The 26,928-nt window shown below is 43.8% G+C and overlaps 1 protein-coding gene across 4 annotated transcripts in view; it reads right to left on the bottom strand.

Moving 5' to 3' along the window:
- Positions 1-26,928, bottom strand: part of CCDC39 (coiled-coil domain containing 39) — a 66,682-nt gene that overhangs the window by 18,011 nt on the left and 21,743 nt on the right. For all 4 annotated transcript variants that reach the window (XM_029076084.2, XM_039913173.1, XM_029076077.2 and 1 more), the window contains 7 exons: positions 26,178-26,310; positions 20,852-21,046; positions 19,671-19,835; positions 18,098-18,235; positions 17,088-17,296; positions 9,184-9,304; positions 7,351-7,510 (listed from right to left, as the gene is read on the bottom strand). In XM_029076084.2, coding sequence (XP_028931917.1) covers positions 7,351-7,510; positions 9,184-9,304; positions 17,088-17,296; positions 18,098-18,235; positions 19,671-19,835; positions 20,852-21,046; positions 26,178-26,310 — 1,121 coding nt within the window. The remainder of the gene's footprint in view (positions 1-7,350; positions 7,511-9,183; positions 9,305-17,087; positions 17,297-18,097; positions 18,236-19,670; positions 19,836-20,851; positions 21,047-26,177; positions 26,311-26,928) is intronic.

A 26,928-nucleotide genomic window follows, 5' to 3' on the forward strand; every position in this document is an offset into this window, starting at 1 on the left:
GATCAGTACAGTGCTCTGCACATAGTAAGCGTTTAATAAATACGACCGAATAGGCTGGGGGTAAGCAGGGCTTAGTGGATAGAGCTCGGGCCTGGGCGTCAGAAGGTCCTGGGTTCTAATCCCACTCCTCCACTTGTCTGCTGTGTGACCTTGGACCAGTCACTTCACTTCTCTGTGCCTCAGTTACCTCATCTGTAAAGTGGGGATTAAGCCCGTGAACGCCATGTCGCATGTGGACTGCGTCTAACCTGATTACTTGGTATCTACTCCAGCACTTAGAACAGGGCCTGGCACATACTAAGTGCTCAACAAATACCATTAAAAAAAGGGAGCAGAGAAGAGTAGCAGCTGGCTGGGGCGTTAGTGCTATCATTAACTTGATCTTGGAGGTTGTGGTTGGGAGTGGGAGGGAAGGGAGAGAATGCAAGAAGGTGAAAGAAGCATCAAAATCAGGAAGAAATACAGGGGGATCAGGAAGGCAGTCGATAACAGCCACAAGAAGCTAAAGAGGGTCCTGGAAAAGCAGGATGTGAGATTCAATGAAGAAAAGGCGGGGGGGAGTGGTTAGACAGAGCAAAAGTGAATATGGGGAGCAAAAAGCAGGCTGACTCCATTATTTTTCCCTTTGGGCTTTGCAGGGTGGGAGATGAGGTATCCTTGAGAAAAATCAATCAATCATATTTATTTAGCACTTACTGTGTGCAGAGCACTGTACCAATCATTTGGGAGAGTACAATATAACAGAGTTGATATACACATTCCCTGCCCACAATGACCTTTCAGTCTGGAGGGGAAGACAGACATTAATATGAATGAATAAATTACGGATATGGACTTGAGTGTTGTGGGGCTGAGGGAGGGGTGAATAAAGGAAGCATAGCCAAGTGCAAGGGTGACACCGAAGGGAATGGGAGAAGGGGAAATGAGGAATGGAGATGTGCCTTCATTAAGGCTTTGTAGGTGGGAAGAAGGAACACCTGTTGGATATGAAGGAGGGCATTCCAGGCCAGAGGCAGGATGTGAGTGCGAGGTGGGTGGCGAGATAGACAAAATCGAGGTACAGCATTAGAGGTGTGAAATGTGAGAGCTGGGCTGTAGTAGGAAAGCAGCTTGGTAAAGGTTAGCGGACAAGGTGAATGAATGATTTAAAGCTGACGGCAAGGCGATTCTGTTTGACACAGAGGGGGATGGGCAACCACCAGAGGTTGTTGAGGACTGGGAAAATACGGCCTGAACGTTTCTGTAGAAAAAATGATCCATGCAACAGAGGGAAGTATGGACTGGAGTCAGGAGAGAGAGGAGGCAGGGAGGTCGGCAACGAGGCTGATAGTAGTCAAGGTGGATTAACTTTCATTCATTCATTCAGTCGTATTTATTGAGCGCTTACTGTGTGCAGAGCACTGTTCTAAGCACTTGGAAAGTACAATACAGCAATAAAGAGAGACAATCCCGCCCCACAACGGGCTTACGGTCTAGATGTGGGGAGACAAAGTAAATAATTTGTGGTAGCAGTTTGGATGGAGTGGAAAGGGTGGACTTTAGCAATGTTGTGAAGGTGGATCCAACAGGATTTGGTGACAGACTAAATAGATGGGTCGAGTGAGACACAATAAAAGAGAAGACAGCAGAGGAGACAGCATTAGCCTCCGTGATAGTGACAAGTAGGAGGAGGAAAGGAGTCGAGAATAAATTCGCGGGTGAAGGGGAGTTTGCCCATAATGGGGTGGGGGTTCCACAGACTACAGTGGGATTGAGTTGTGAGCAAGGGTTTTGGGGAAAACCAAATGAAAGACTTCTATTCATTCCTTAGGAGTCTACATGAACCCATGCGGAGTACCGTAGTACCACAACACAACTGAAGTCTGTCCATCTCCCCCGATTAGACTGAAAGCCCGTCAAACGGCAGGGACTGTCTCTATCTGTTGCCAACTTGTTCATCCCAAGCGCTTAGTACAGTGCTCTGCACATAGTAAGTGCTCAATAAATACTATTGAATGAATGAACTGAAGAATGCAAAAACTTTCATTTTCATCACAGACATAAAAGTCATCTTGAAGAGAAGGCAATAACATTTCAATGTTCTCCTAATACAACTTTCACCATAACTAATAATAACAGTAATGGTATTATTAAGCAATTACTGGGGCCAAGCACTGTTCTAAGCGCTGGGGTAGATATAACATAGTCAGGTTGGACATAGTCTCTGTCTCAGGTGGGGCTCACACTTTTAATCTCCATTTTACAGATGGATAGTGACTGAGGCACAGAAAAGCGAAGCGATTTGTCTAAAGTCACAAAGCAGACAAGTGGCAGAGCCGGGATTAGAATCCAGGTCCTCCGACTCCCAGGCCCATGCTCTATCCATTAGGCCATGCTGTTTCTCAACTCTACTCTTCTACAAATGCTCAATAAATACGATCAGTTGATTGATCTGGCCTTTTTCTGATTTTCCCATCACTGTAAACAGCACCACCATCCTTCCTATCTCACAAACCCATAAACTTGGTGTTATCCTCAACTAATCTCTCTCAATCAACCCATATATTCAATCTGACACTAAATCCTATCCATTCAAGCTTCACAACATTGCTAAAATCCACCCCTTCCTCTCCATCCAAACTGTTGCCATGTTAATCCAAGCATTTAATTTATGCCTATACCACCTTGATTACTCCATCAGCCTCTTTGCTGACCTCCCAGCCTCCTGTCTCTCCCCACTTCAGACAAATCACTCTGATGCCCAGATCATTTTCCTACAAAAAAGGTTATGTTTTCCCATTCCTCATGAATCTTCAGTGGTTGCCTACCAGCCTCTGCATCAAACAGAAACTCTTTACTATAGATTTTAAAGCAGTCAATCTCCTTGCCCCCTCCTACCTTACCTTACTGCTTTCCTACTACAACCCAGATCACAATCTTTGCTCCTCTAATGCCAGTCTATTTACTGTGCCTTGACCTTGTCTGTCTCACCACTGACCTGTTACTCACTTCATGCCTCTTGCCTGGACCTTTCTCCCTCTTCCTTTCCGACAGACAACCATTCTCCCCACCTTAAAGCCTTATTAAAATCACAACTCCTCCAAGTGGTCTTCCCTGACTAACCTCTAATTCCTTTTCTCCCGCTTCCTTTTGCTTCACTCTTGCACTTGGATTTGTACCCTTGATTAGCCCCACAGCACTTAGGTACATAGCTGTAATTTATTTTAATGTCTGTCTACCCCTCTAGACTGAAAGCTCCTTGTGGGCAAGGAATGTGTCTAGCAACACTCCCAAGTACTTAATACAGTGCTCTTGACACAATCAGTGCGCAATTAATATGATTGATTGTAGTAGATACTTGGCTAATCCTCCTTGACCTCTCAGCTGCCTTTGACATTGTCGACCATCCCCTCCTCCTCCACACCTTATCTCACCTTGGCTTCACGGACTCCGTCCTCTCCTGGTTCTCCTCTTATCTCTCTGGCTGGTCATTCTCGGTCTCCTTCGCAGGCACCTCCTCCCCCTCCCATCCTTCAACTGTTGGAGTTCCTCAAGGGTCAGTTCTTGGCCCTCTTCTGTTCTCCATTTACACTCACTCCCTTGGTGAACTCATTCACTCTCACGGTTTCAACTACCATCTCTATGCAGATGACACGCAGACCTACATCTCTGTCCCTGTCCTCTCCCCCTCCCTTCAGGCTCGCATCTCCTCCTGCCTCCAGGATGTCTCCACCTGGATGTCGGCCCGCCACCTAAAACTCAACATGAGCAAGACCGAGCTCCTCATCTTCCCTCCCAAGCCCGGTCCTCTCCCAGACTTCCCTATCACCGTGGATGGTAAGACCATGCTTCCCGTCTCTCAGGCCCGCAACCTCGGTGTCATCTTTGACTCGTCTCTCTCGTTCACCCCACACATCCGATCCGTTACCTAGACCTCCTGGTCTCACCAATATCGCCAAGATCCGCCCTTTCCTCTCCACCCAAACTGCTACCTTACTGCTACAGGCTCTTGTAATATCCTGGCTAGACTACTGTGTCAGCCTTCTCTCTGATCTCCCTTCCTCCTCTCTCGCCCCGCTCCAGTCTATTCTTCACTCTGCTGCCCAGCTCATCTTCCTGCAGAAACGCTCTGGGCATGTCACTCCCCTTCTTAAAAACCTCCAGTGGTTGCCTATCAACCTCCACTCATAACAAAAACTCCTCACTCTAGGCTTCAAGGCTCTCCATCACCTTGCCCCTTCCTACCTCTTCTCCCTTCTCTCTTTCTACTGCCCACCCCGCACGCTCCGCTCTTCTGCCACCCACCTCCTCACCGTCCCTTGGTCTCGCCTATCCCGCCGTCGACCCCTGGGCCATGTCTTCCTTCGGTCCTGGAATGCCCTCCTTCCTCACCTCCGACAATCCAATTCTCTTCCCCTCTTCAAATCCCTACTTAAAGCTCACCTCCTCCAAGAGGCCTTCCCAGACTGAGCTCCCCCCTTTTTTCCCTCTGCTCCCTCTACCCCCCCTTCACCTTTCCGCAGCTAAACCCCCTTCTCCCCCGTTCCCCTCTCCTCCTCCTCCTCTCTCGTCCCAGCCCCTCAGCACTGTACTCATCCACTCAACTGTATATATCTTCATCACCCTATTTATTTTGTTTAATGAGATGCACCTCACCCTGATTCTATTTATTTGCCATTGTTTTTATGAGATGTTCTTCCCCTTAACTCTATTGCCATTGTTCTTGTCTGCCTGTCTCCCCCAATTAGACTGTAGCACGTCAAAGGGCAGGGACTGTCTCTATCTGTTGCCGACTTGTACATTCCAAGTGCTTAGTACAGTGCTCTGCACATAGTAAGCGCTCAATAAATACTATTGAATGAATGAATGAAAAGAACAATTCAGTAGGGTTGATAGTCAAGTTCCCTGTACACATAGAGCTTAGAGTGTAAAGGGGGGAAAGGCATGGCGTAGTGAACAGAACTCCGGCCTGGGAGTCAGAAGGTCATGGGTTCTAATCCCAACTCTGCCACTGGTCTGGTGTGTGACCTTGGGCAAGTCTCTTAAGTTCTCTGTGCCTCAATTACCTCATCTGTAAAATATAGATTGAGACTGTGAGACCCATGTGGATCAAGGACTGTGTCCAACCCAATTTGCTTGTACCAACCCCAGCACTTCGGAAAGAGCCCGGGTTTGGGAGTCAGAGGACGTTGGTCCTAATCCCAGCTCGCCACTTATCAGCTGTGTGACTTTGGGCAAGTCACTTAACTTCTCTGTGCCTCGGTTTCTGTAAAATGGGGATTAAGACTGTGAGCCCTACGAGGGACAATCGGATTACCTTGCATTTATCCCAGCACTTAGAACAGTGCTTGGCACATAGTAAGCGCTTAACAAATACCATAATTAGTATTATTATTACAGTGACTGGCACACAGTAAGTGCTTAACAAATACCATAATTAGTATTATTATCATTAATAAAATAAATTACCGAAAGGGGAAATAGGAGAATATAGGATTATATACATAAGTGATGTGGGGTTGGGGATGGGGTGAATAACAAGTGCTTAAGAAGTATGGAAATAAATGCACAAGTGACACAAACCAGAGGATGAATAGGAGAAATGAGGACCTAGTAAGGAAAGACCTCTTGGAGGAGGTGTTGTTTTAGTAGAGGTTGAAGGCAAGAAGAGAGGTGGTCTGTCATATATGAGGGGCGATATATCCAGTAAGTATACTAATCAGTCAGCTGTGATATTTATTAAGAACCTACTGAACTATTTCACCATCATCAGGATTATGGAGTCCCTTCTTTCTGTGTGAAAAACACAATATTAGGCACTGGAAACATTCAATAAAACTAGAACACAGGCTTCTTGCCCATGGGGAGCTGGCTGAACAGGGGTTCAGGTGCACAGTAATAGAATACTCACAGTGAAAATGAATGTGGTTAAAAAAAAATAAGTGGAATAAAAGCTTGACTGATGAGTAAAATCACTCCCTTACTGGGTTTTTTTCCTTTAAATGGTATTTATTAAGTGTTTACTATGTGCCAGGCATTGTACTAAGAGCTGGGGTATATACAAGCTAATCAAGACAGACACAGTCTTGGTCCCTGCTTTACAGATGAGATAACTGAGGTGTAGAGAAGAAATTAAGTGGCTTGCCCAAAGTCATACAGCAGACAAGAGGCAGAGTCAGAATTAGCACTCAGGTCCATCTGACTCCCAGGCCCCGTGCTCTATTCATTAGGCAACACTACTTCTTGTTTGTTAATGTGATGACCTGATCAGCAAGGTGGAAACCAGCCACAGAATGTCTCCAGCATGAGGGGCTTTTTAGGAGGGGTTTGATAGTCGGGACAGATATATTGATGATGAAAACTGTATAAAGAAGATCACTGAAATGACACTGCCTTCCCTTTGGGATTCCTGTATCTGTAATGAGAGTGAAAACATTAATTCATTCATTCAATCATATATGCTGAGCACTTACTGTGTGCAGGGCACTGTGCTAAGCTCTTGGGAGAGTACAATACCACAATAAACATCTGTATTGTTCAGTTGTATTGTGGTACTGTACATATTTTATGTACACTTTTTAGAAATTAATAGATTTTCAGATTCGAGGGAGCAGAGAGATCCAATCAGTGGGTTGGAGAGGAGAGAACTGGGAGCAAGGTTCAGCTTGGAATAATCGAAGAATATGATGAGTTAGGTAATAGCAGTAGCCCGTCCCCTCCAGCTCTCAAATTTTCTTGCTTTTAAACCTTTTCATCTGCCTCTACCACCCATCATAATACTTGATTCAATTGCCAGCAGCCCCCAGGCCCGGCCTCTGCTTTTCTGAGAGACTGACATGTGTCTTTCCTCTTTTCTTCTTTTCCTGTGTGTCAAGTATTGACCTGAACATTCGGGTAGATTCAAGATAATCGGGCTGGATACAGTCCCTGTCCCACAGAGGGCTCTCACTCTAAATAGGAGGGAGAACAGGTAGAGTATTCCCATTTTGCAGTTGAGGAAACTGAGCCCCAGAGAAATTAAGTGACTTGTCCAAGGTCACACAGGAAGCAAGTGGCGGAGCCAGAATTAGAACTCAGGTCCTCTGGCTCCCAGGCCCATGCTGTATCCACTAGGCCATGCTGCTTCTGTCCCACACTGATCTGTGGACACTTCGGTATCCACACAGTTGTCCCCAGTGATCTCTCAGCCATCCACTCCTCACCACTGCAGATTTCCTCCTTCACCCTTGCTCATCCTCACACAAATTTGGACACATCCAGGATTTCATCACACACAGGTGGTTAGATCCTCCCTAACCCCAGCATATTCAAAAATTAGCTGAGCCAATGACCCTACAAATCACAGAAATAAAAATAACCCGTTTCACATACTGAATTCGGTGACTTTTTTAAAGGATTGCTTGTAATTGCTATTGCAGCTACTCAGTACTTGCAAGGTATTTTCTAGAGCACAGATTTCCTTCTCAGCCTTGTGAATCTTAGCATCTAAATTGTCACCTTCCCTTTGCAGTTCCTCCTTTTCTTGTGCAACCTAAAAAATACAGAAAGAAAATCACCGGGCAACACCATATATCACTGGGAAAATGGACTTTTTCTTGGGGAGGCTTCTCATCTTGTCTTATGCCGTCGAGTCGTCTCCGACCCGTAGCGACTCCATAGACATCTCTCTCCCAGAACGCCCCACTGTCCATCTGCAATCGCTCTGGTAGTATATCCATACTCTAAGTTATTTATTTCACTAATAAATGGTAAATCGAAATACTACCTGGAATAATAGAAAAGCAGCGTGGCTAGAGAAGCAGCGTGGCTCAGTGGAAAGAGCCCGGGCTTGGGAGTCAGAGGTCATGAGTTCGAATCCCAGATCTGCCACTTGTCAGCTGTGTGACTGTGGGCAAGTCACTACTTCTCCGTGACTCAGTTACCTCATCTGTAAAATGGGGATTGAGACTGTGAGCCTCACGTGGGACAACCTGATTACCCTGTATCTACCCCAGCGCTTAGAACAGTGCTCTTCACATAGTAAGCACTTAACAAATACCAACATTAATAATAATAACTGTGGTATTTGTTAAGCACTTATTATATGCCAAGTACTCTACTAAGTACTGGGGTAGATACAAGATAATCAGATCCCACATGGGGCTTACAGTCTAAGTAGGAAGGAGAACAGGTACTGAATCCCCATTTGTCAAATGAGGGAACTGAGGCAGAAAGAAGTTAAGTGACTGGCCCAGGGTCACACAGCAGGCAGGTGGCAGAGCTGGAATTAGAACCCAGGTCCTCTGACTCCCAGGCCTGAGCTTTTTCCACTAAGCCACTAGACTATGCTGCTCCTTGAAGCAGCAGAATATGCATAAAATACTCTCCCGAAAGCTTAGTAAAGGGCTTTGCACGCAGTAAGCGCTCAATAAATATGACTGAATGAATGAATAAAGTTTATATCCCGTAAAACCATCTAATCTGTATCTTTTATGGTATTTGTTAGGTGTTTACAGTGTGCCAGACACTGCACTAACTGCTGGATGGATAAAAGCTAATCAAACTGGATACAGTCTATGTCCCAAATGGGACTCACAGTCTTAATCTCCATTCTTACAGATGACAATTGAGACTCAGAGAAGTTGCGACTTTTTTTTTAAATGGTATCTGTTAAGTGCTTACTATGTGCCAAGCACTGTTCTAAGTGCTAAGCGCTGACTTGCCCAAGGTCACACAGCAGACAGGTGGCGGAGCAGAAATTAGAACCCAGGTCCTTCTGACTCCAAAGTCCATGGAAAGAGCCTGGGCTTGGGAGTCAGAGGTCATGGGTTCTAATCCCAGCTCCACCGCTTGCCAGTTGTGTGACTCTGGGTAAGTCACTTAACTTTTCTGGGCCTCAGTTACCTCATCTGCAAAATGGGGATTAAAACTGTGAGCCCCACATGGGACAACTGATCTCCTTGTATTCCCCCAGCCTTAGAACAGTGCTTTGCACATAGTAAGTGCTTAACAAATACCACCATTATTATTATTACCCACTAGACTTCTATGCTCCAGTGATGTAGTTGTTTTCACTTTTCTTTTCCTAGGTAAATGTATTTATAGCATAAAAGTATCATCAAAACCCATTTCTGCTACTTTAGTATGTTTCTATCATATCAGATTAAAAAGACTGAAGAAAATAAGGATGCATTACACAATTATATTTGTTTCCCCAGAACGTACCTTAATAACATAGTAGGCGTGTGTTTTATCTTCTCCTTCAGGAGGCATCATAACAACTGTGAGAATTTCAAATCTGTTCTTCAGTTTATCTATTTTACTTAGTCGGTCATGAAACTCAATGCTATTTTGAGGAGAGAAAATAATGAATTGATTGACGTGGTGGAAATGTTTGTCTAGTTTAGTCTCCATTTAAATGCTGATTCATATTTAACCCCTAGATTCTTAAAAGCAAAATTATAGTGTCAGGTTTCCGGGTTTTCATTTTTGATTTTCAATTTGGCCTTTCATTCTACTATATTGGCCTTTCATTCAACTATAATGAGAAACTTGATGTCTAGTTTTTCAAATACATTTATATCTGGATTCACATAAACACCAACCCTATGTACAAATTTTTTTTTAAATTAAAAAATTGTGCAACTTTCAAATAAATGTTTTGAACCAGAAGCATGGCTTGTGCCCAATATTCCCTATATCCCCATAAAGCAGCATGGCCTAGAGAAAAAGCAGAGGCCTGGGAGTCAGAGGACCTGGGTTCTAATCCCAACTCCACCAATGCCTGCTGTGTGACCCTGGCAGTCACTTAACTTCTCTGTGCCTCTCAGTTCCCTCATCTGCAAAATGGGGATTCAAAACCTGTTCTCTCTCCTACTTAGGCTGTGAGCCCCATGTGATTATCTCATATCTACCCCAGTGCTTAGTACAGTGCTTGGCACATAGTAAGTGCTTAAATACCACAATTACAATATCTGTGACCTTGAACCTCCTGCTGGAGTGAAGTTGTTTAACAAAGAAAAAAATCTCTTCTCCTCTCATTCTATTCTACTAGGACCTCTTCTCCTCTCACATATAAGAAGCAGCATGGTATAATGGATAGAACATGGGCCTGGAAATCAGAGGTTCATTCATTCATTCATTAGTATTTATTGAGCGCTTATTATCGCCAAGATCCGCCCTTTCCTCTCCACCTAAACGGCTACCTTACTGCTACGGGCTCTCGTTATATCCCGGCTAGACTACTGTGTCAGCCTTCTCTCTGACCTCCCTTCCTCCTCTCTTGCCCCGCTCCAGTCTATTCTTCACTCCGCTGCCCGGCTCATCTTCCTGCAGAAACGATCTGGGCATGGCACTCCCCTTCTTAAACAACTCCAGTGGTTGCCTATCAACCTCCGCTCCAAACAAAAACTCCTCACTCTAGGCTTCGAGGCTCTACATCACCTTGCCCCTTCCTACCTCTCCTCCTTTCTCTCTTTCTACCGCCCACCCCGCTCCTCTGCCGCCCACCTCCTCACTGTCCCTCGGTCTCGCCCATCCCGCCGTCGACCCCCGGGCCACGTCCTCCCGCGGTCCTGGAACGCCCTCCCTCCTCACCTCCGCCAAACTGATTCTCTTCCCCTCTTCAAAACCCTACTTAAAACTCCCCTCCTCCGAGAGGCCTTCCCAGACTGAGCTCCCCTTCTCCCTCTACTCCCTCTACCACCACCCCCTTCACCTCTCTGCAGCTTAACCCTCTTTTCCCCCCATCTCCCTCTGCTCCTCCCCCTCTCCCTTCCCATCCCCTCAGCACTGTACTCGCCTGCTCAACTGTATATATTTTCATTACCCTATTTATTTTGTTAATGAAATGTACATCGCCTCGATTCTATTTAGTTGCCATTGTTTTTACGAGATGTTCTTCCCCTCGACTCTATTTATTGCCATTGTTCTTGTCTGTCCGTCTCCCCCGATTAGACTGTAAGCCCGTCAAACGGCAGGGACTGTCTCTATCTGTTGCCGACTTGTTCATCCCAAGCGCTCAGTACAGTGCTCTGCACATAGTAAGCGCTCAATAAATACTATTGAATGAATGAATGAATGAATGAATACTATGTTCAGTGCACTCTACTGAGCACTTGGAATATGCCACGTCAGCTGTGTGACTGTGGGCAACTCATTTAACTTCTCTGTGCCTCAGTTACCTCATTTGTAAAATGGGGATTAAGACTGTGAGCTCCACATGGGACAACCTGAGAACCTTGTATCTACTCCAGTGCTTAGAACAGTGCTCGGCACATAGTAAGCGCTTAACAAATACCAACATTATTATAATTATTATTATTATTATCATTACAATTCAACAGATAGAGACAATCCCTGCCCAATGACGGGCTCACAGTCTAATCGGGGGAGGTTCATGGGTTCTACTGCCCACTTGTCTGCTGTGTGACCCTGGACAAGTCACTTCACTTCTCTGGGGCTCAAGTTACCTCATCTGTAAAATGGGGAATTGAGTTTGTGAGCCCCACATGGGACAGGGACTGTGTCCAATCCGATTTGCTTGTATCCACCCCAGTGTTTAGAACAGTGCCTGGCACATAATAAGCACTTAACAAATACCATCATTATATACATGATATAATATATGTCATATACATATAATAGGTCCTCATCCTATTCTCTTTCACCCACCTACTCTCTCACACACTTCCACCATGACTTTCATACAATCCTCCTTCTCCTCTAGAGGGAATGGAAAATGGAGAATGGATTAATTAATGGATTCAGAGCTCTAAGGAGCTCCTCTGGCCTTAAGAGACTGTCTAGGTGTCAGCTCCCTTGTTCACTGAACCCTACTCTATCACCTCCAGTGATTCTAGAGAGAAGAGCCAAGCTGGGCCTCGACACTTTTTCTTTTTAATGGTATTTGTTAAGCACTGACTATGTGTCAGACACTGTACTAAGAAGGCACTGAGAAGTAGCATGGCGTAGTGGAGAGAGCATGGCCTGGGAGTTAGAAGGTCATGGGCTCCAATCCTGACTCCATCACTTGCCTGCTGTGTGACCTTGGACAAGTCGCTTCACTTCTCTGGGCCTCAGTTACCTCATTTGTAAAATGGGGATTGTGACTGTGAGCCCCACTTGGGACAGGGACTGTATCCAACCCAGTTTGCTTATATCCATCTCAGCGCTTAGTATGGTGCCGACACATAGTTAATGCTTAACAAATGTCATAATTATTATTACAGTTATTATTAGTAAGTGCTGGGGTAGATACAAGATAATTTGATTGGACACAGTCCATTTCCCACATGGGGCTCACCGTTTTAGTTCCCATTTTACATCTGAGGAAACTGCGGCCCAGACCCAGAGAAGGTAAATGACTTCATAGAGCAGACAAGTTGTGGAGACAGGATTAGAACCCATGTCCTCTGACACTTCTTGGGATCCCCTCCACCTCTTGAACAATTTTCCGTATGGTGGGAAAGCTCCGGCCACTCATTCGCGATCCCTTTCACCGGCTCTGTCTCTATCCCTCTAACTGTGGGAGTCCTTCAAGGCTCAGGTCTGGGTCCCCTTCTATTTTTGAAAAGCTTGTTTGCTTGCTTGGCTTCAACTACCATCTCTAAGATGTAGATTCCCAAATCTACCTCTCCAGCCCTAACCCTTCTCCTCTGCAGTCTTGCTTTTCCTGCTGCCCGCAGGGCAGCTCTACTTAGAAATCTCATCGAAACCTCAAACTTAACATGTCCAAAGCAAAAGTCCTATCATTCCACCCAGACCCTGTCCTCCCCAGGACTTTCCTATCACTGTAGACAACACAACCATCTTCCCTGTCTCACAAGTCCATAACCTTGGCAACATTCTTGATTCATTTCTCTCTCAATCAGAGGTATTAAACGAATGTCTACTGTGTACAGAGCACTTGAGAAAGCACTGTATAATAATAGATGTGATCCTGGCTCACCGGGAGCTTACAGTCAACAGGGGGAGACAGACATGAAAATAAATTACACATAGGGGAAATAGTAGAGTATAAGGATAAAAACAAATAGTAATAGTAGTAATATTAGTAATACTAATAATAATATTTAAGTGGTTACCATGCACCAAGCACTGTACTAACTGCTGGGGTAGATGCAAGATAGATCCCACATGGGACTCACCTTCCAAGTAGGAGAGAGCTCAGGTACTGAATCCCTATTTTGCAGATGAGGGAACTGAGGCAAAGAGAAGTAAAATGACTTGCCCAAGAACACAGAAATGGGATTAGGACCCAGGAGTTTGGAGTCCCAGCCCTGTACTCTTCCCACTAGGCTGCTTCTCTGTTATTTACATAAATGCAGTGGGGCTGGGGTGAAAATCAAAGTGTTTACGGGTTGCCCCCTTTTCCTCTGCTCCTCTACCCCTCCCCATCGCCCCGACTCCCTCCCTCTGCTCTACCACCCTCCCCGCCCCACAGCACTTGTGAATATATGTACATATTTATTATTCTATTTATTTTATTCATGAAGTGTATAGAGCTATAATTCTATTTATATTGATGCTATTGATCCCTGTCTATTTGCCGTGTTTTGTTGACTGTCTCCTCTGCTTCTAGACTGTGTGCCCGTTGTTGGGTAGGGATTGTCTCTATCTGTTGCTGAATTATACTTTCCAAGCACTTAGTACAGTGCTCTGCACACAATAAGTGCTCAATAAATACGACTGAATGAATGAATGGATGAATACCCAGCCAAGTGCACAGTTGAGGGGTCGGCAGACGGAAGAAATGAGGGCTCAGTCAGGGAAGGCCTCTCTCAAACCACACATTCAACCTGACATGAGCTCCTGCCTGTTCAACCTCCACACCTTCAGAATCCTCATTCTCCTCATTCTCTCCATCCGCACCGCCTCCACACTGACCCAAACACCTGCTTTGATTACTATATCAGCTTCCTCTCTGACCTCAATGTCCCCTCTCTCTGCTCTCCAGTCCATATTTCATTCATTCATTCAATCATATTTATTGTGCATAGAGGACCGTACTAAGCGCTTGGGAGAGTACAACAATAAGCAGACACTTTCCTTGCCCACGATGAGTTTACATTCTAGAGTGGGGAAGACAGATGTTATTATAAATAAAGTACAGAGATGTACTTAAGTGATGTGGAGCTGGTAGGGGGGATGAACAAAGGGAGCAAGTCAGGGGGACGCAGAAGGGAGTGAGAGAAGAGGAAAGGGGGGCTTAGTCAGGGAGGAGATGTGCCTTCAATAAGGCTTTGAAGAGAGGGAGAGTAATTGTTGGATTTGAGGAGGAAGGGTGCTCCAGGCCAAAGGCAGGACATGGGTGAAAGGTCAGCAGTGAGACAGACAGGATCAAGGCACAGTGAGAAGGTTAGCATTAGAGTAGTGAAGTGGGTGGGCCACGTTGTAATAGGAGAGTAGAGAGGTGAGATAAAAGGGGGCAAGGTGATCAAATCCTTTAAAGCCAATGGGTTTCTGTTTGATGTGGAGGTAGATAGGAAACCACTGGAGTTTCTTCAGGAGTGGGGAAACATGTCCTGAGCCTTTTTGTAAAAATATGATCCGGGCAGCAGAGTAAAGTGACTGTGCTGACTACATCATTTTTCTGGAAAACCATTTAGTGCCCACTCCTTAAAAACCTCCACTGGTAACCCATCCACCTGCATCAAACAGAAACTCCTTTCCATTGGATTTAAGGTATTCAATCAGCTCTCTCCCTCCGATCTTACCTCACTGATTTCCTGTCCCCACACTCGAGTCGTCTACAATCGCTGCTTAGAATTCCTTAACTCCCTTTCTCTCCTGGACCCCCTCCAATCTGGCTTCCGTCCCCTCCACTCTACCGAGACTGCTCTCTCTAAGGTCACCCATGACCTCCTTCTTGCCAAATCCAATGGCTCCTACTCCATTCTGCTTGACCTCTCTGCTGCCTTTGACACTGTCGACCATCCCCTCCTCCTCCATACCTTATCTCACCTTGGCTTCACGGACTCCGTCTTCTCCTGGTTCTCCTCTTATCTCTCTGGCCGGTCATTCTCGGTCTCCTTCGCAGGCACCTCCTCCCCCTCCCATCCTTTAACTGTTGGAGTTCCTCAAGGGTCAGTTCTTGGCCCTCTTCTGTTCTCCATTTACACTCACTCCCTTGGTCAACTCATTCGCTCTCACGGCTTTGACTACCATCTCTACGCAGATGACACGCAGATCTACATCTCCGCCCCGTTCTCTCCCCCTCCCTTCAGGCTCGCATCTCCTCCTGCCTCCAGGATGTCTCCACCTGGATGTCGGCCCGCCACCTAAAACTCAATATGAGCAAGACAGAGCTCCTCATCTTCCCTCCCAAGCCCGGTCCTCTCCCAGACTTCCCTATCACCGTGGATGGCACGACCATCCTTCCCGTCTCTCGGGCCTGCAATCTCGGTGTCATCCTTGACTCGTCTCTCTCGTTCACCCCACGCATCCTATCCGTTACCGAGACCTGCCGGTTTCACTTTACAATATCGCCAAGATCCGCCCTTTCCTCTCCACCCAAACGGCTACCTTACTGCTACGGGCTCTCGTTATATCCCGGCTAGACTACTGTGTCAGCCTTCTCTCTGATCTCCCTTCCTCCTCTCTCGCCCCGCTCCAGTCTATTCTTCACTCCGCTGCCCGGCTCATCTTCCTGCAGAAACAATCTGGGCATGTCACTCCCCTTCTTAAACATCTCCAGTGGTTGTCTATCAACCTCTGCTCCAAACAAAAACTCCTCACTCTAGGCTTCAAGGCTCTACATCACCTTGCCCCCTCCTACCTCTCCTCCCTTCTCTCTTTCCACTGCCCGCCCCGCATGCTCCGCTCCTCTGCCACCCACCTCCTCACCGTCCCTCGGTCTCGCCTATCCCACCGTCGACCCCCGGGCCACTTCCTCCCGCAGTCCTGGAATGCCCTCCCTCCTCACCTCCACCAAACTGATTCTCTTCCCCTCTTCAAAATCCTACTTAAAACTCACCTCCTCCAAGAGGTCTTCCCAGACTAAGCTCCCCTTCTCCCTCTATTCCCTCTACCGCCCCCCGTTCACCTCTCTGCAGCTTAACCCTCTTTTCCCTCCATTTCCCTCTGCTCCTCCCCCTCTCCCTTCCCTCCCCCTCTCCCCTCAGCACTGTACTCATCTGCTCAACTGTATATATTTTCATTACCCTATTTATTTTATTAATGAAATGTACATCGCCTCGATTCTATTTAGTTGCCATTGTTTTTACGAGATGTTCTTCCCCTCGACTCTATTTATTGCCATTGTTCTTGTCTGTCTGTCTCCCCCGATTAGACTGTAAGCCCATCAAAGGGCAGGGACTGTCTCTATCTGTTGCCTACTTGTACATTCCAAGCGCTTAGTATAGTGCTCTGCACATAGTAAGCGCTCAATAAATACTATTGAATGAATGAATGAACCACTCTTCCAAAGCCAACTTACTCTGTACCTCCATCTCATCTATCTTGTTGCCAGACCCTTTTCCATGCCCTCTTTGAGGCCTGGAACTCCCATCCCCTTCATATTCAACTGACCACTACCCTTCCCACTCTTAAAAACATCTTCAAATCACATATTCTCCAAGAGGCCTCCCCAGACTACTTCATTTCCCTTACCTGCCCTCCTCTCACTCTCCACTAAGCACTTGGCTGTCTACCCGTTAAATTCCCTGATACTCACTCAGATCCACGGTACTTAGGTACGTAACCTTATTTTCTGTCATTTTCCCTATCTAATTTTTTTTAATGTTTGGTTCTCCCTATCGAGTGGGTAGACTAGATCCCTGTCCAGAAGGTGCTTATAGAAATTTAGTCTACCCACTCTACTGCACTGTGTTTTTCCAACCGCTTTGTACAGTGCTCTGCACACAGTAAGTGCTTGACAAACACCGTTGATTGATTAAAGTGTAGGGAACAGATGCAGACTACATATATTTAAATGATCACACAGAGTCAAAAATGAATGAGGAAAATCCAATTCTTGAGAACTTTGTATATATAAACTCTTCTTTGGCAGAAAAGGAGAACAATGGCAGAATGGACAATTTGTAAAATAATATCGGATGAATTTTCGGTAAGTTATTTTCCCTTCAATTTTGCATTGTCAAGGCTAGTTTTTCCAAACTAAAGCTTACCTTATGGTTTGTCTTTCTTGGTCTATGTATCTTATCTGTGAGGCAAGCATAGCCTTGTGAACCTTGATTTCTTCAGTTCTTTCTTCCATGGCCATCTTTAACTGCAGCTTTTGTTTTTCCAGTGACAGAACTTCTTCTGCCTTGCTATGAAGTGTTTCTCGCAGGCGCTTAACTTCGAGCTTTAGAAGATTATCTTCAATTATCAATTCCTACCCCAAAACAAACATGGAAAAACAAGAAAGTTAGCTCTTGTCACGTCCTTTACTACAAGTGTAATTTAAACTTTCCTCAGAACGGTTCTATTATCTAAAGACCCACTGGACAAGTTGATTGAATGTTTTGGCTAAGAGGCTGGGGTCAAATGTGAATTATACCCCATCCTATACCTCTCAATTTCTTTTCAATAATAAATGAATGTTCTAGACTTGGTTAAATAATTAAATGCTTATCCAATCTTCTTTAAACCTTTAACTCATTGTGAGCAGGGAACTTGTCTACCAACTCTGTTACTCTCCTGAGCATTTAGTGCAGTGCTCTGTACATTGTAAATGTTCAATAAATACCATTGATTGATTGATTTACACAAATAACATGGATTTAACTCTTGCCAAATTACCCCCAAATAAACAATTACCAAAATGTTTATAAAGGTCCAGGCAAATCAAGGATGGGTTCTATTTCAAAGACTAAAAATCTGGTACCTGCTACAAACGATTAGTTTCTCCTCTCTCCCGCTTTCACCCTCCCAACTACCCACTTTTGAATATTTGAACACATCCCGTCATGTAAGCATACAGTCACCTACATCTACTTTTCCTTTTTCCTCATATCTGAAAATTAATCTACTGTTGTTCTCCCCATTAGATTGCAAGCCCCTTGAGTTTAGGGATTGTGCTTAATGTACTAAGCACTCACTACAGTGTTCTCTACATAGTGGACACTTAGTTAATACTAGTGATTGACTGAAAAAGGCTTATTATTGAAATAAAAATATAATATTCCAAACTTACCCGCTTAATGCTTTTGGCTTTTTTTAATTCTTTGTCTGATTTATCATTGAAAATATTTAATTCATCTATTTTACTCAATAGAGAATTCTTTTCCTCGCCAGTCTTATGTGTGGCCTTCTTGAGAAAATAGATATCATTCTATTAAAAGAAAAACATGCAAATGATTAAGCTTCTTGAAACACAAACTACATATTTCTCTGCAAATATTTCATTAGAATACAGTGATTAATATTATACAGTGGTTGAATGAGAGAGACTTGTTCTGACTATCCACGAGAGAAGTAGTATGGCCTAAAGGAAAGGGCACAGAGGCCTGGGAATCAGAGGACCTGGGTTCTTATCCCAACTCCTCCAATTACCTGCTCTGTGACATTGGGCAAGTCACTTAATTTCTCAGTGCCTCAGTGGCCTTATCTGTAAAATGAGGATTGAATACCTCTTCTACCTCCTATTTGGACTGTGAGCCCCATGTGGGACAGGGACTTTGTCCCACCTTATTGACTTGAATCTAGCCCAGTGTTTAGAACAGTGCTTGACACATAGTTAATGCTTAACAAATACCAGAACAATAGAGTAAAATCACGTGAATTTGTATAGTGTTTTTATTTTCCAATGTGCTTTCACATTGTTATTTTTGGCCTCACAACATCCCTGTGAAGTAGGAAGAGAAGGTATTATTAGCCAGATTACTCGAATGAAGAAACTGAGGCCCTGGGATGTTAGCTGACTTTCCTGAGATTGTACACCAGACTGGGGAAAGAAAGGGGAATAGAACCCAGGCCCTCTGACTTCTGACCTGTGCTCTTTCCACAAAACCACACTCCCTCATTAGTTATTTGATTATTCCCATGTCTAGTCTTCTCCAGGAGGCAAGGTAGTAGGAATAGCTGAAGGTTTTTGGTCAGGAACCTTCTGTGGTAATAGCAGTAATATTTTCAGGTCATGAGAGTCATCTTGTAATTTACCCTCTGACTATACTGTCACCCACATAGCTAAAGAACAGGGACTGTGTCTATCTATTGCCGATTTGTACATTCCAAGCGCTTAGTACAGTGCTCTGCACATAGTAAGCGCTCAATAAATACTATTGAATGAATAAAGAAGTTAACGTGATTCCCAAAATAATAAAGCTTTTTCTCTTCTCACTGTCAGGATTATCCCCTTTGTTCTTCTATAGTGCTTTCGCTGCTCCAAAGAACACTGTGCACTTTCCCACTGCATAATTTAGAAATACTTGGGATAATATTTTAAGTGTCTTCGGAGTAACACAGACAGTGCTAGATTCCTTGAAGAATTCCTTCCTCCTTCCTCAGACGATTGTGCTCTATACATAATTATGAAGAAAGGATGGTATCAAAACACTGTTAACTAACTTTACAATAAAATTTAAGATCTGAAATTATTTTCCCATAATTACTACTTATCTTGGCATTTTCCAAATGCTAGAATCAAATCTTGTGGTCATAGTGGCAGTTTAGCTCAGTATAAATATATTTAAAGAAACTTTCTAATGTGAATTCTTTAGACTACATCATACATTTTTCCATCCTAAAAAGGATTCTGAGTAAATTACTTTAAGTTTCTTGATCTGTGTTTGTAAAAGATCAAACGTTTTTTTCTTTTCTTCCATAGCCTTCTTAAGTTCCACAACTTTTGCTTCAAGGACTTGCTTTTCATCAGTATTAACATCTCCCTGTAACCGTGATATCCGTCGTTCTACTTGCTGGATGTAGAAATCCTGTCAAACACGTTTAAAATAATGAATTAACGGAGGGAGGCGAACCATCCCAGCAGTATCCATCAAGCTAAAGAAAAACAAGTAAAAACAGATATATAATGGATTTGGTTTTAGGGTAGTCACCTAATTAAGCTATTGTAGCTTAATAATAATGCGTGACTTAAAGGCTTTCTTATCCTAGGGGGACATATACTAACAAAATGCTCTTAACTGAATAATATGAGAGCGATGGCAGCTGAGAAATAATTCTCTGTAAGTGTAACAAAAGAACACTTAGCAGAACTCTGCAGCCTGCTGGAGGGGAGCTTACTGTACTGGAATAATCTTGCAACTACCAGCGGATGTTTATATAAAGAAGAAATGTTCAAAGTGGAGCATGAGTGATGTGTCCACAAATCATGTTAGGAATAAAAAGATTTGAGCATGTATTTCTCTTGAATCATTTCCGGTAATTTACCCTGCAGCTCCAATAGTAGGGAAGAGTCAAAGGACTCAGAATCTTAATAATACATGTTAACAAGAATCCAACATGGCAAAATAATTGTGAATAAATTATATTCAAGATGGATAGGGAGAAATATTTTTGGAGTGCTTGCATTTAGTCAGTTGCATTTGTTGGGATGGGAGGGCATAGACCTCGCCTTGGATAATGCCCTGAAAAGCACTGCTGATCTGCTAGTCTATGGATTCAGAATGGAGGATGCATATACACCCTTGTTATGACTATCGGTAACCAAGTAATCACTACTGACCACCATCTCTATGTATTTGAAATACTTTACCTGAATGTTGTTCTTGGACACAGTGTTTTATGACAGAATTACACAAGCCTGAGCCACAGGTCAAAAAGTAAAACCACTCTCAAGAGAAGATGGCCTATGTCACTCTCCCCCATATCCAGGATGTAGAGAAGAAGATTATGAATAAGAATGAAACTGTAAAGCACCCCAAACCCCACATATGATGTCATTTAAATGGTAACCTTGAAATTTCACAAATTGCATTCGGACTTCTACCTGATTATATAGGATTTCCTGCTGTTTCAGTGTTTCATTGTCAAGTTTCCATAACCGACTGTTGAGATTTTTTAAGGATGCTCGGCCTCCCTCTATTTCTGCCAGAACACATTTTTCTTTCTCCTTCACCACCTGAAATTCTTGAACTTTCTTGAAAAGTATATCTTTCAATTGGCTCAACTGAGTTTCCACTTCCTAGAGGTGAAAATAATATTAATTTATAACATACAACACTTGGACCACCTTCATTAACATATATAGATGCTTAAATCACATCCCTCCCTAACTTCCAATCATGTCTCAAGTGCCTCGTTGCTGTAGTCCGCACCTTCAACACCACTCTCTTCACCAACTTGCTTGTTCGCTTGTCCATCCTTCGTTCTGCATCACTAACCCTCAACACTGGCTGATCCCAAGCCGGCTTCCTGTGTTCTTGCACTACTTTGTCTCTTAGACATGGCTGGTGGAAATCCAGGCATTTGGTTAGCTTCAGTCACTTCAAATTTGCTCTCTCATAGACTGTGAGCCCCACGTAGGACAACCTGATTCCCTTGTGTCTACCCCAGCGCTTAGAACAGTGCTCGGCACATAGTAAGCGCTTAACAAATACCAACATTATTATGATTATTAATTCATCTCAGTAACTCTTTTCCCCTCTCACTGACTCTTCCATCCACAGCCCCTACCATATAGGGGCCTGGGAGTTAGAAGGACCAGGGTTCTAATCCTGGCTCTGCCAAATGTCTGTTGTATGACCTTGGGCAAGTCACTTTGCTTCTCTGTGCCTCAGTTAACTCATCTGTAAAATGAGACTTTAGACTGTGGGTCCCATGTGGGACAGGACTGCATCCAACCTGATAACCTTGTATCTCCTCCTTGTATCTACTGTTAGAGCAGTGCTTGGCACTTAGTAAGCACTTAACAAGTACCATAATTATTATTATCTATCTCCTAAAGCCCCCAGTGTATGCCTTGTCACCCTCCCTAACCCATAATAACCATGTTGTAATCTAGACATTGGTGTCTGCACTCTTCTACCCTTTGCTCCTCTTCTTACTTATGACAGTATTTGTTAAATGCTAACTCCTCACTCTTGGCTTCAAAGCTCTCCATCCCCTTGCCCCCTCCTACCTCACCTCCCTTCTCTCCTTCTACAGCCCAGCCCGCACACTCCGCTCCTCTGCCCCTGCTAACCTCCTCACGGTGCCTCGTTCTCGCCTGTCCCACTGCCGACCCTGGCCCACGTCCTACCACTGACCTGGAATATCCTCCTTCCTCACATCCGCCAAACTATTCTCTTCCTCTCTTCAAAGCTCTGAGAACTCACCTCCTCCAAGAGGCCTTCCCAGACTGAGCCCTCCCTTTCCCTCTACCCCTCTTCCCTTCCCCATTGCCCCTACTCCCTCCCTCTGCTCTACCCCCTTCTCCTCCCCATAGCGCATGTGTATATTTGGATATATTATTTTTTATTCTATTTTATTAATGATATGTATATATATCTATGATTCTCTTTTAACTTGATGGTATTGAAGCCTGACTACTAGTTTTGTTTTGTTGTCTGTCTCCCCCTTTTAGACTGTGAGCCTGTTGTTGGGCAGGGATCGTCTCTATCTGTTGCCAAATTATACATTGCAAGCACTTAGTACGGTGCTCTGCACACAGTAAGCGCTCAATATGACTGAATGAATGAAAGTGTTAAGTGCATTCACTAGGTTCTCCTCCTAACTCTCAGACTACTCTTACTTATTCTCATTTTCTAACTTTTCTCTAATCTTTCATCCTGAACTGTGAATGTCACACAAGGCTCTGTTCTGGCTCAACTATGCTTCTAGCTCTACGCTCACTCTCTAGGGAAGCTCAACTTTTTTTTTTAATGACATTTGTTAAGTGCTTACTATGTGCTTAATATGTACTAAGTGCTGGGGTAGAAACAAAGTAATCAGGTTGGACATGGTCCTTGTCCCACATGGGGCTAACAGTCTTTATCTCCATTTGACAGATGAGGGAACTGAGGCACAGAGAAGTGAAGTCACTTGCCCAAAGTCACACAGCCAGAGAAGTGGCAGAACTGGTATTTGAACCCAGGTCCTTCTGACTCCTAGGCCCATGCTCTAGCCAATAGGCCATGCTGCTTCACAAAAATGGTTTCGGCTACATCTTTCGCGCAGATGACTCCAAATCTACTCTCTAAGCCCAACCTTTATAACCTCTAACGAACCCAGTGTTTCCTTATGCTTCTGGGCCACTTCTGTTACTGAGATATCCCACTGTCACCACACGCTCTGCATGTCTAGAAGCAGCATGGCAAAATTGATAGAGCACGGGCCTGGGAGTCAGGTGGTCATGGGTTCTAATCCCTGCTCTGCCACTTGTCTTCTGTGTGACCTTGGGAAAGTCACTTTACTTCTTTGGGACTCAGTTACCTCATCTGTCAAACGGAGATTGAGATTGTGAGCCCCATTTGGAGCAGGGACTTTATCCAACCCAATCTGCTTGTATCCACCCCAGCGCTTAGTACAGTGCCTGGCACATAGTTAAGCACTTAACAAATACCATAATTATTATTATTATCTCTAAAACTGAACTTCTCATCTTCTCCCCCAAACTCACTTCTCCCAACTTTCCCATCTCTGTTGATTACACCACCATACTCCTCGTCCTTGAAGCCCACTACCTTCACACCATTCTCAAATTCATTCTGTCGTTCACAGTCAATCAATTGCTACAGTATCTTACTGGCTCCTCCTCGACAACACTTCCCAGACCCACAATTTCCTCTCCACCCAAATAACTATGCCCCTGATTCAAGTTTTTGGCATGTCACGGATAGACATTTGTATCAACTGCCTCAGTGGTCTTTTTGCTTCCAACCTCTCCCCACTAAAAGTTAATAATAATAATAATGTTGGTATTTGTTAAGCACTTACTATGTGCAGATCACTGTTCTAAGCACTAGGGGAGATACAGGGTCATCAGGTTGTCCCACGTGAGGCTCACAGTCTGAATCCCCATTTTACAGATGAGGTAACTGAGGCACAGAGAAGTGAAGTGACTTGCCCACAGTCACACAGCTGATAAGTGGCAGAGCTGGGATTCGAACTCATGACCTCTGACTCCCAAGCCCATGCTCTTTCCACTGAGCCACGCTGCTTCTCTTGTAATAAGCACTGCTTTCTAGATCATCTTCCTGATCATTCTACTCACATCTTTCCAAAGCCTCCAGTGGTGAATGAGGCCTTCCAAAATTGGGACTGTCCTTTGAACAGTCTTACCTGGGTGGTGAGGAGCAGGAAACTGTTCCTTTACCCACAGTGTTCTGTAGTTCACATGATATTTGTTCTTGTCCTTTCATGTTGTTTATGTTTTTTATTGTTCAAGGAATGTCTCTGCTAATTTCATTGTATTGTACCCTCCCAAGCGCTTAGCACAATGCTCTGCACATACTAAGCACTCAATAAATACTACTGATTGATTAAATTGCCAGTCACATCAAGTGAAAATGCTTCCAGGACCCTACCAGCTCACTCCATGTTATAAATAATTTAGAACTACTCCTCAGCCCGAACCTTTCACTCATCCCAAGCTTATCTTCTAACTGAACCTCACTCTAGATTCTCTTGCCTCCAACCCCTCCCTCATGGAACTCCCACCATACCTCAAATCCTTCAGACCACACTATTCCCCTTTTTCAAATCCCTTTCAAAATCCCACATCCTACAGGAAACCTTCGCCAAATAATTCACAATACCCCAAATTGCACTGAGTTAACAAGCTGTCTTTAACACTGACATAATTGATGCCATTCTCAGTGTGTGTATATACATAAGTGCCCCACAGCACTTATGTAGATATGTATATATCTATAATTCTATTTATATTGATGCCTGTTTTGATGTGTATATATTTATAATTATATTCATTTATACTGATACCTCTTTACTTGTTTTGATATCGGTCTCCCCACTTCTAGACTAAGTCCACTATGGGAAGGGATTGTCTTTATTGCTGAATTGTACTTTCCAAGCACTTAGTACAGTGCTCTGCACATAGTAAGCACTCAATAAATACGATTGAATTAATGAATAATTAACTTTTGTCTGCCCATCTTCCCCATTAGACTGTAAACTCCTTGCAAGCAGGGAACATGGGATTTGCTTCTGAAATACTTTTCCAAGCCATTAGAATAGAGCTTTGCACTGAATTCAATCTCTGTAACTACCAATGATTAGCTTGATGCAGGCATCATGGGGAGAGAGCGATACTGGTCATAGGTGTTACACAGACAGGAATCCTCACTCAGTACATCTTGTCTGCTGAATTGTACATTCCAAGTGCTTAGTACAGTGCTCTGCACACAGTAAGTGCTCAATAAATACAATTGAATGAATGAATGAAATGACTACATCCCCTTATTGGGCCCCTCATTCAATTCTCCAATCACTATGGGTTTGTGTTTCTCATTTTCTGAGCCACGAGAACGTAGAAGGAGATGGATCCTGCCATTTCGGAAAAGTACTCAGTTTGAGTCAAACGTCTAAGTTCCTTAATGATCATTCTAGAGATCACACTAGAGAAGCAGCGTCACTTAGTAGAAAGAGCCCGGGCTTGGGAGTCAGAGGTCATGCGTTCTAATCCTGGCTTCACCACTGGTCAGTTCTGTGACTCTGGGCAACTCACATAACTTCTCTGGGCCTCAGTTACCTCATCTGTAAAAGGGGGATTACTACTGTGAGCCCCATGTGGGACAACCTGATGACCTTGTATCTACCCCAGGGTTTAGAACAGTGCTTGGCACAAAGTAGGAGCTTAACAAATACCAACATTATTATTATTATTCTGGAAAGCCTGGAATATTCTATGAACTGGGATTGGCTTGTGAGATTAATAGTTAACAGATATCGGACCTTCCATCAGTGGCCAAAAGACAATTCCCTTTTTCCTAGGAAAATAGTCTGCTATGTGCACTAATTTCCCTGAAAGCCATGAATTCTAACAGGATAAAATTGTTCCTAGCACAATTTCCCCAAGTGATTTAATGTCTTAGTTTGTTTCATATTAAATGAACAAGATAACTGAAGTATTCCTTTCCAAAGAGACAAATTCATGAAGTAATAGTTGTAGAATCTCCTTCACAGGACATCTCTAGCGGATTACCTTCACAGGGGATCTTTTAAATAGAAGAATTCTCTGACATGAAAGGTTTTCATGAAATCTTGCTTGTTGTCTAAACTAAATGACCTTTGTTAAGTGCTCTTATTCCTATGGTTCAAATTCACTGGCATTTACTTATATTTTTCTAAAAAATGAAAAAAAGATGAACAAGTACCTTTACATTTTTTTCCTCATCTTTTAGAATGTCCTCCATCTTTGAAGCTTTCTCTTCTAAACTGAGGCTTATTTCAGTTACATTATTGAGTTTTGCAGTGAGTTGTTGATTTTGTTCTTTAGTAAAACTTAATCTGAAACAATTGTGGCATGTTGGAAAAGTTAGTGTTTTCCTCCAATACAAATGTAAAATATGGCACCTAAGTGAGTTTGAGTTAAAGGGTTTCTCATATCAGTTTAATGATTAAGGTTACTTTGTTCTTTCCCACGAACTTTTTCTTCTCTGTTAAAGTTGGTCAATTTTATTATTATGATTTACTATTTACTTTTCCATTTCCTGGATCTCTGGATAATGTCCAGCATGATGGGGTAAAACCTGGAAATTCATTTGTATTTCTAGAGGCAATCGGGAACTAAGTCAACATTTTTATTCATGTTTCTCTGGTCTAGGCCAGACTTTAGCAACAAGATTGGCACACGGGCCATTTGGTTAGTGCTGCAGCTTCTGGCTGCTCCAGAATATACCAGTGCACACTTTGGAAACAGTAAAGAGTAACTTGCCACATTTTCCAAGTCAGAGAGTTCACTTCTTAGACTCTGTTGCTGATCGAGTTCCTCTTTTTTTTTTCCTTCATCTGCTCCTGTCTCTGTGGTTGGCCAGTGCCCGACCGCAGAGGAATCTCAACGGTACCACTGGCCTATTAACCCCACCATCATGGACCGAGAGTAGCCGCTGCAGCTGGATGGTAGCT

The sequence above is a fragment of the Ornithorhynchus anatinus genome, chromosome 1 (genome assembly GCF_004115215.2).
Source record: "Ornithorhynchus anatinus isolate Pmale09 chromosome 1, mOrnAna1.pri.v4, whole genome shotgun sequence".
Classification (NCBI taxonomy): Eukaryota; Metazoa; Chordata; class Mammalia; order Monotremata; family Ornithorhynchidae; genus Ornithorhynchus; species Ornithorhynchus anatinus.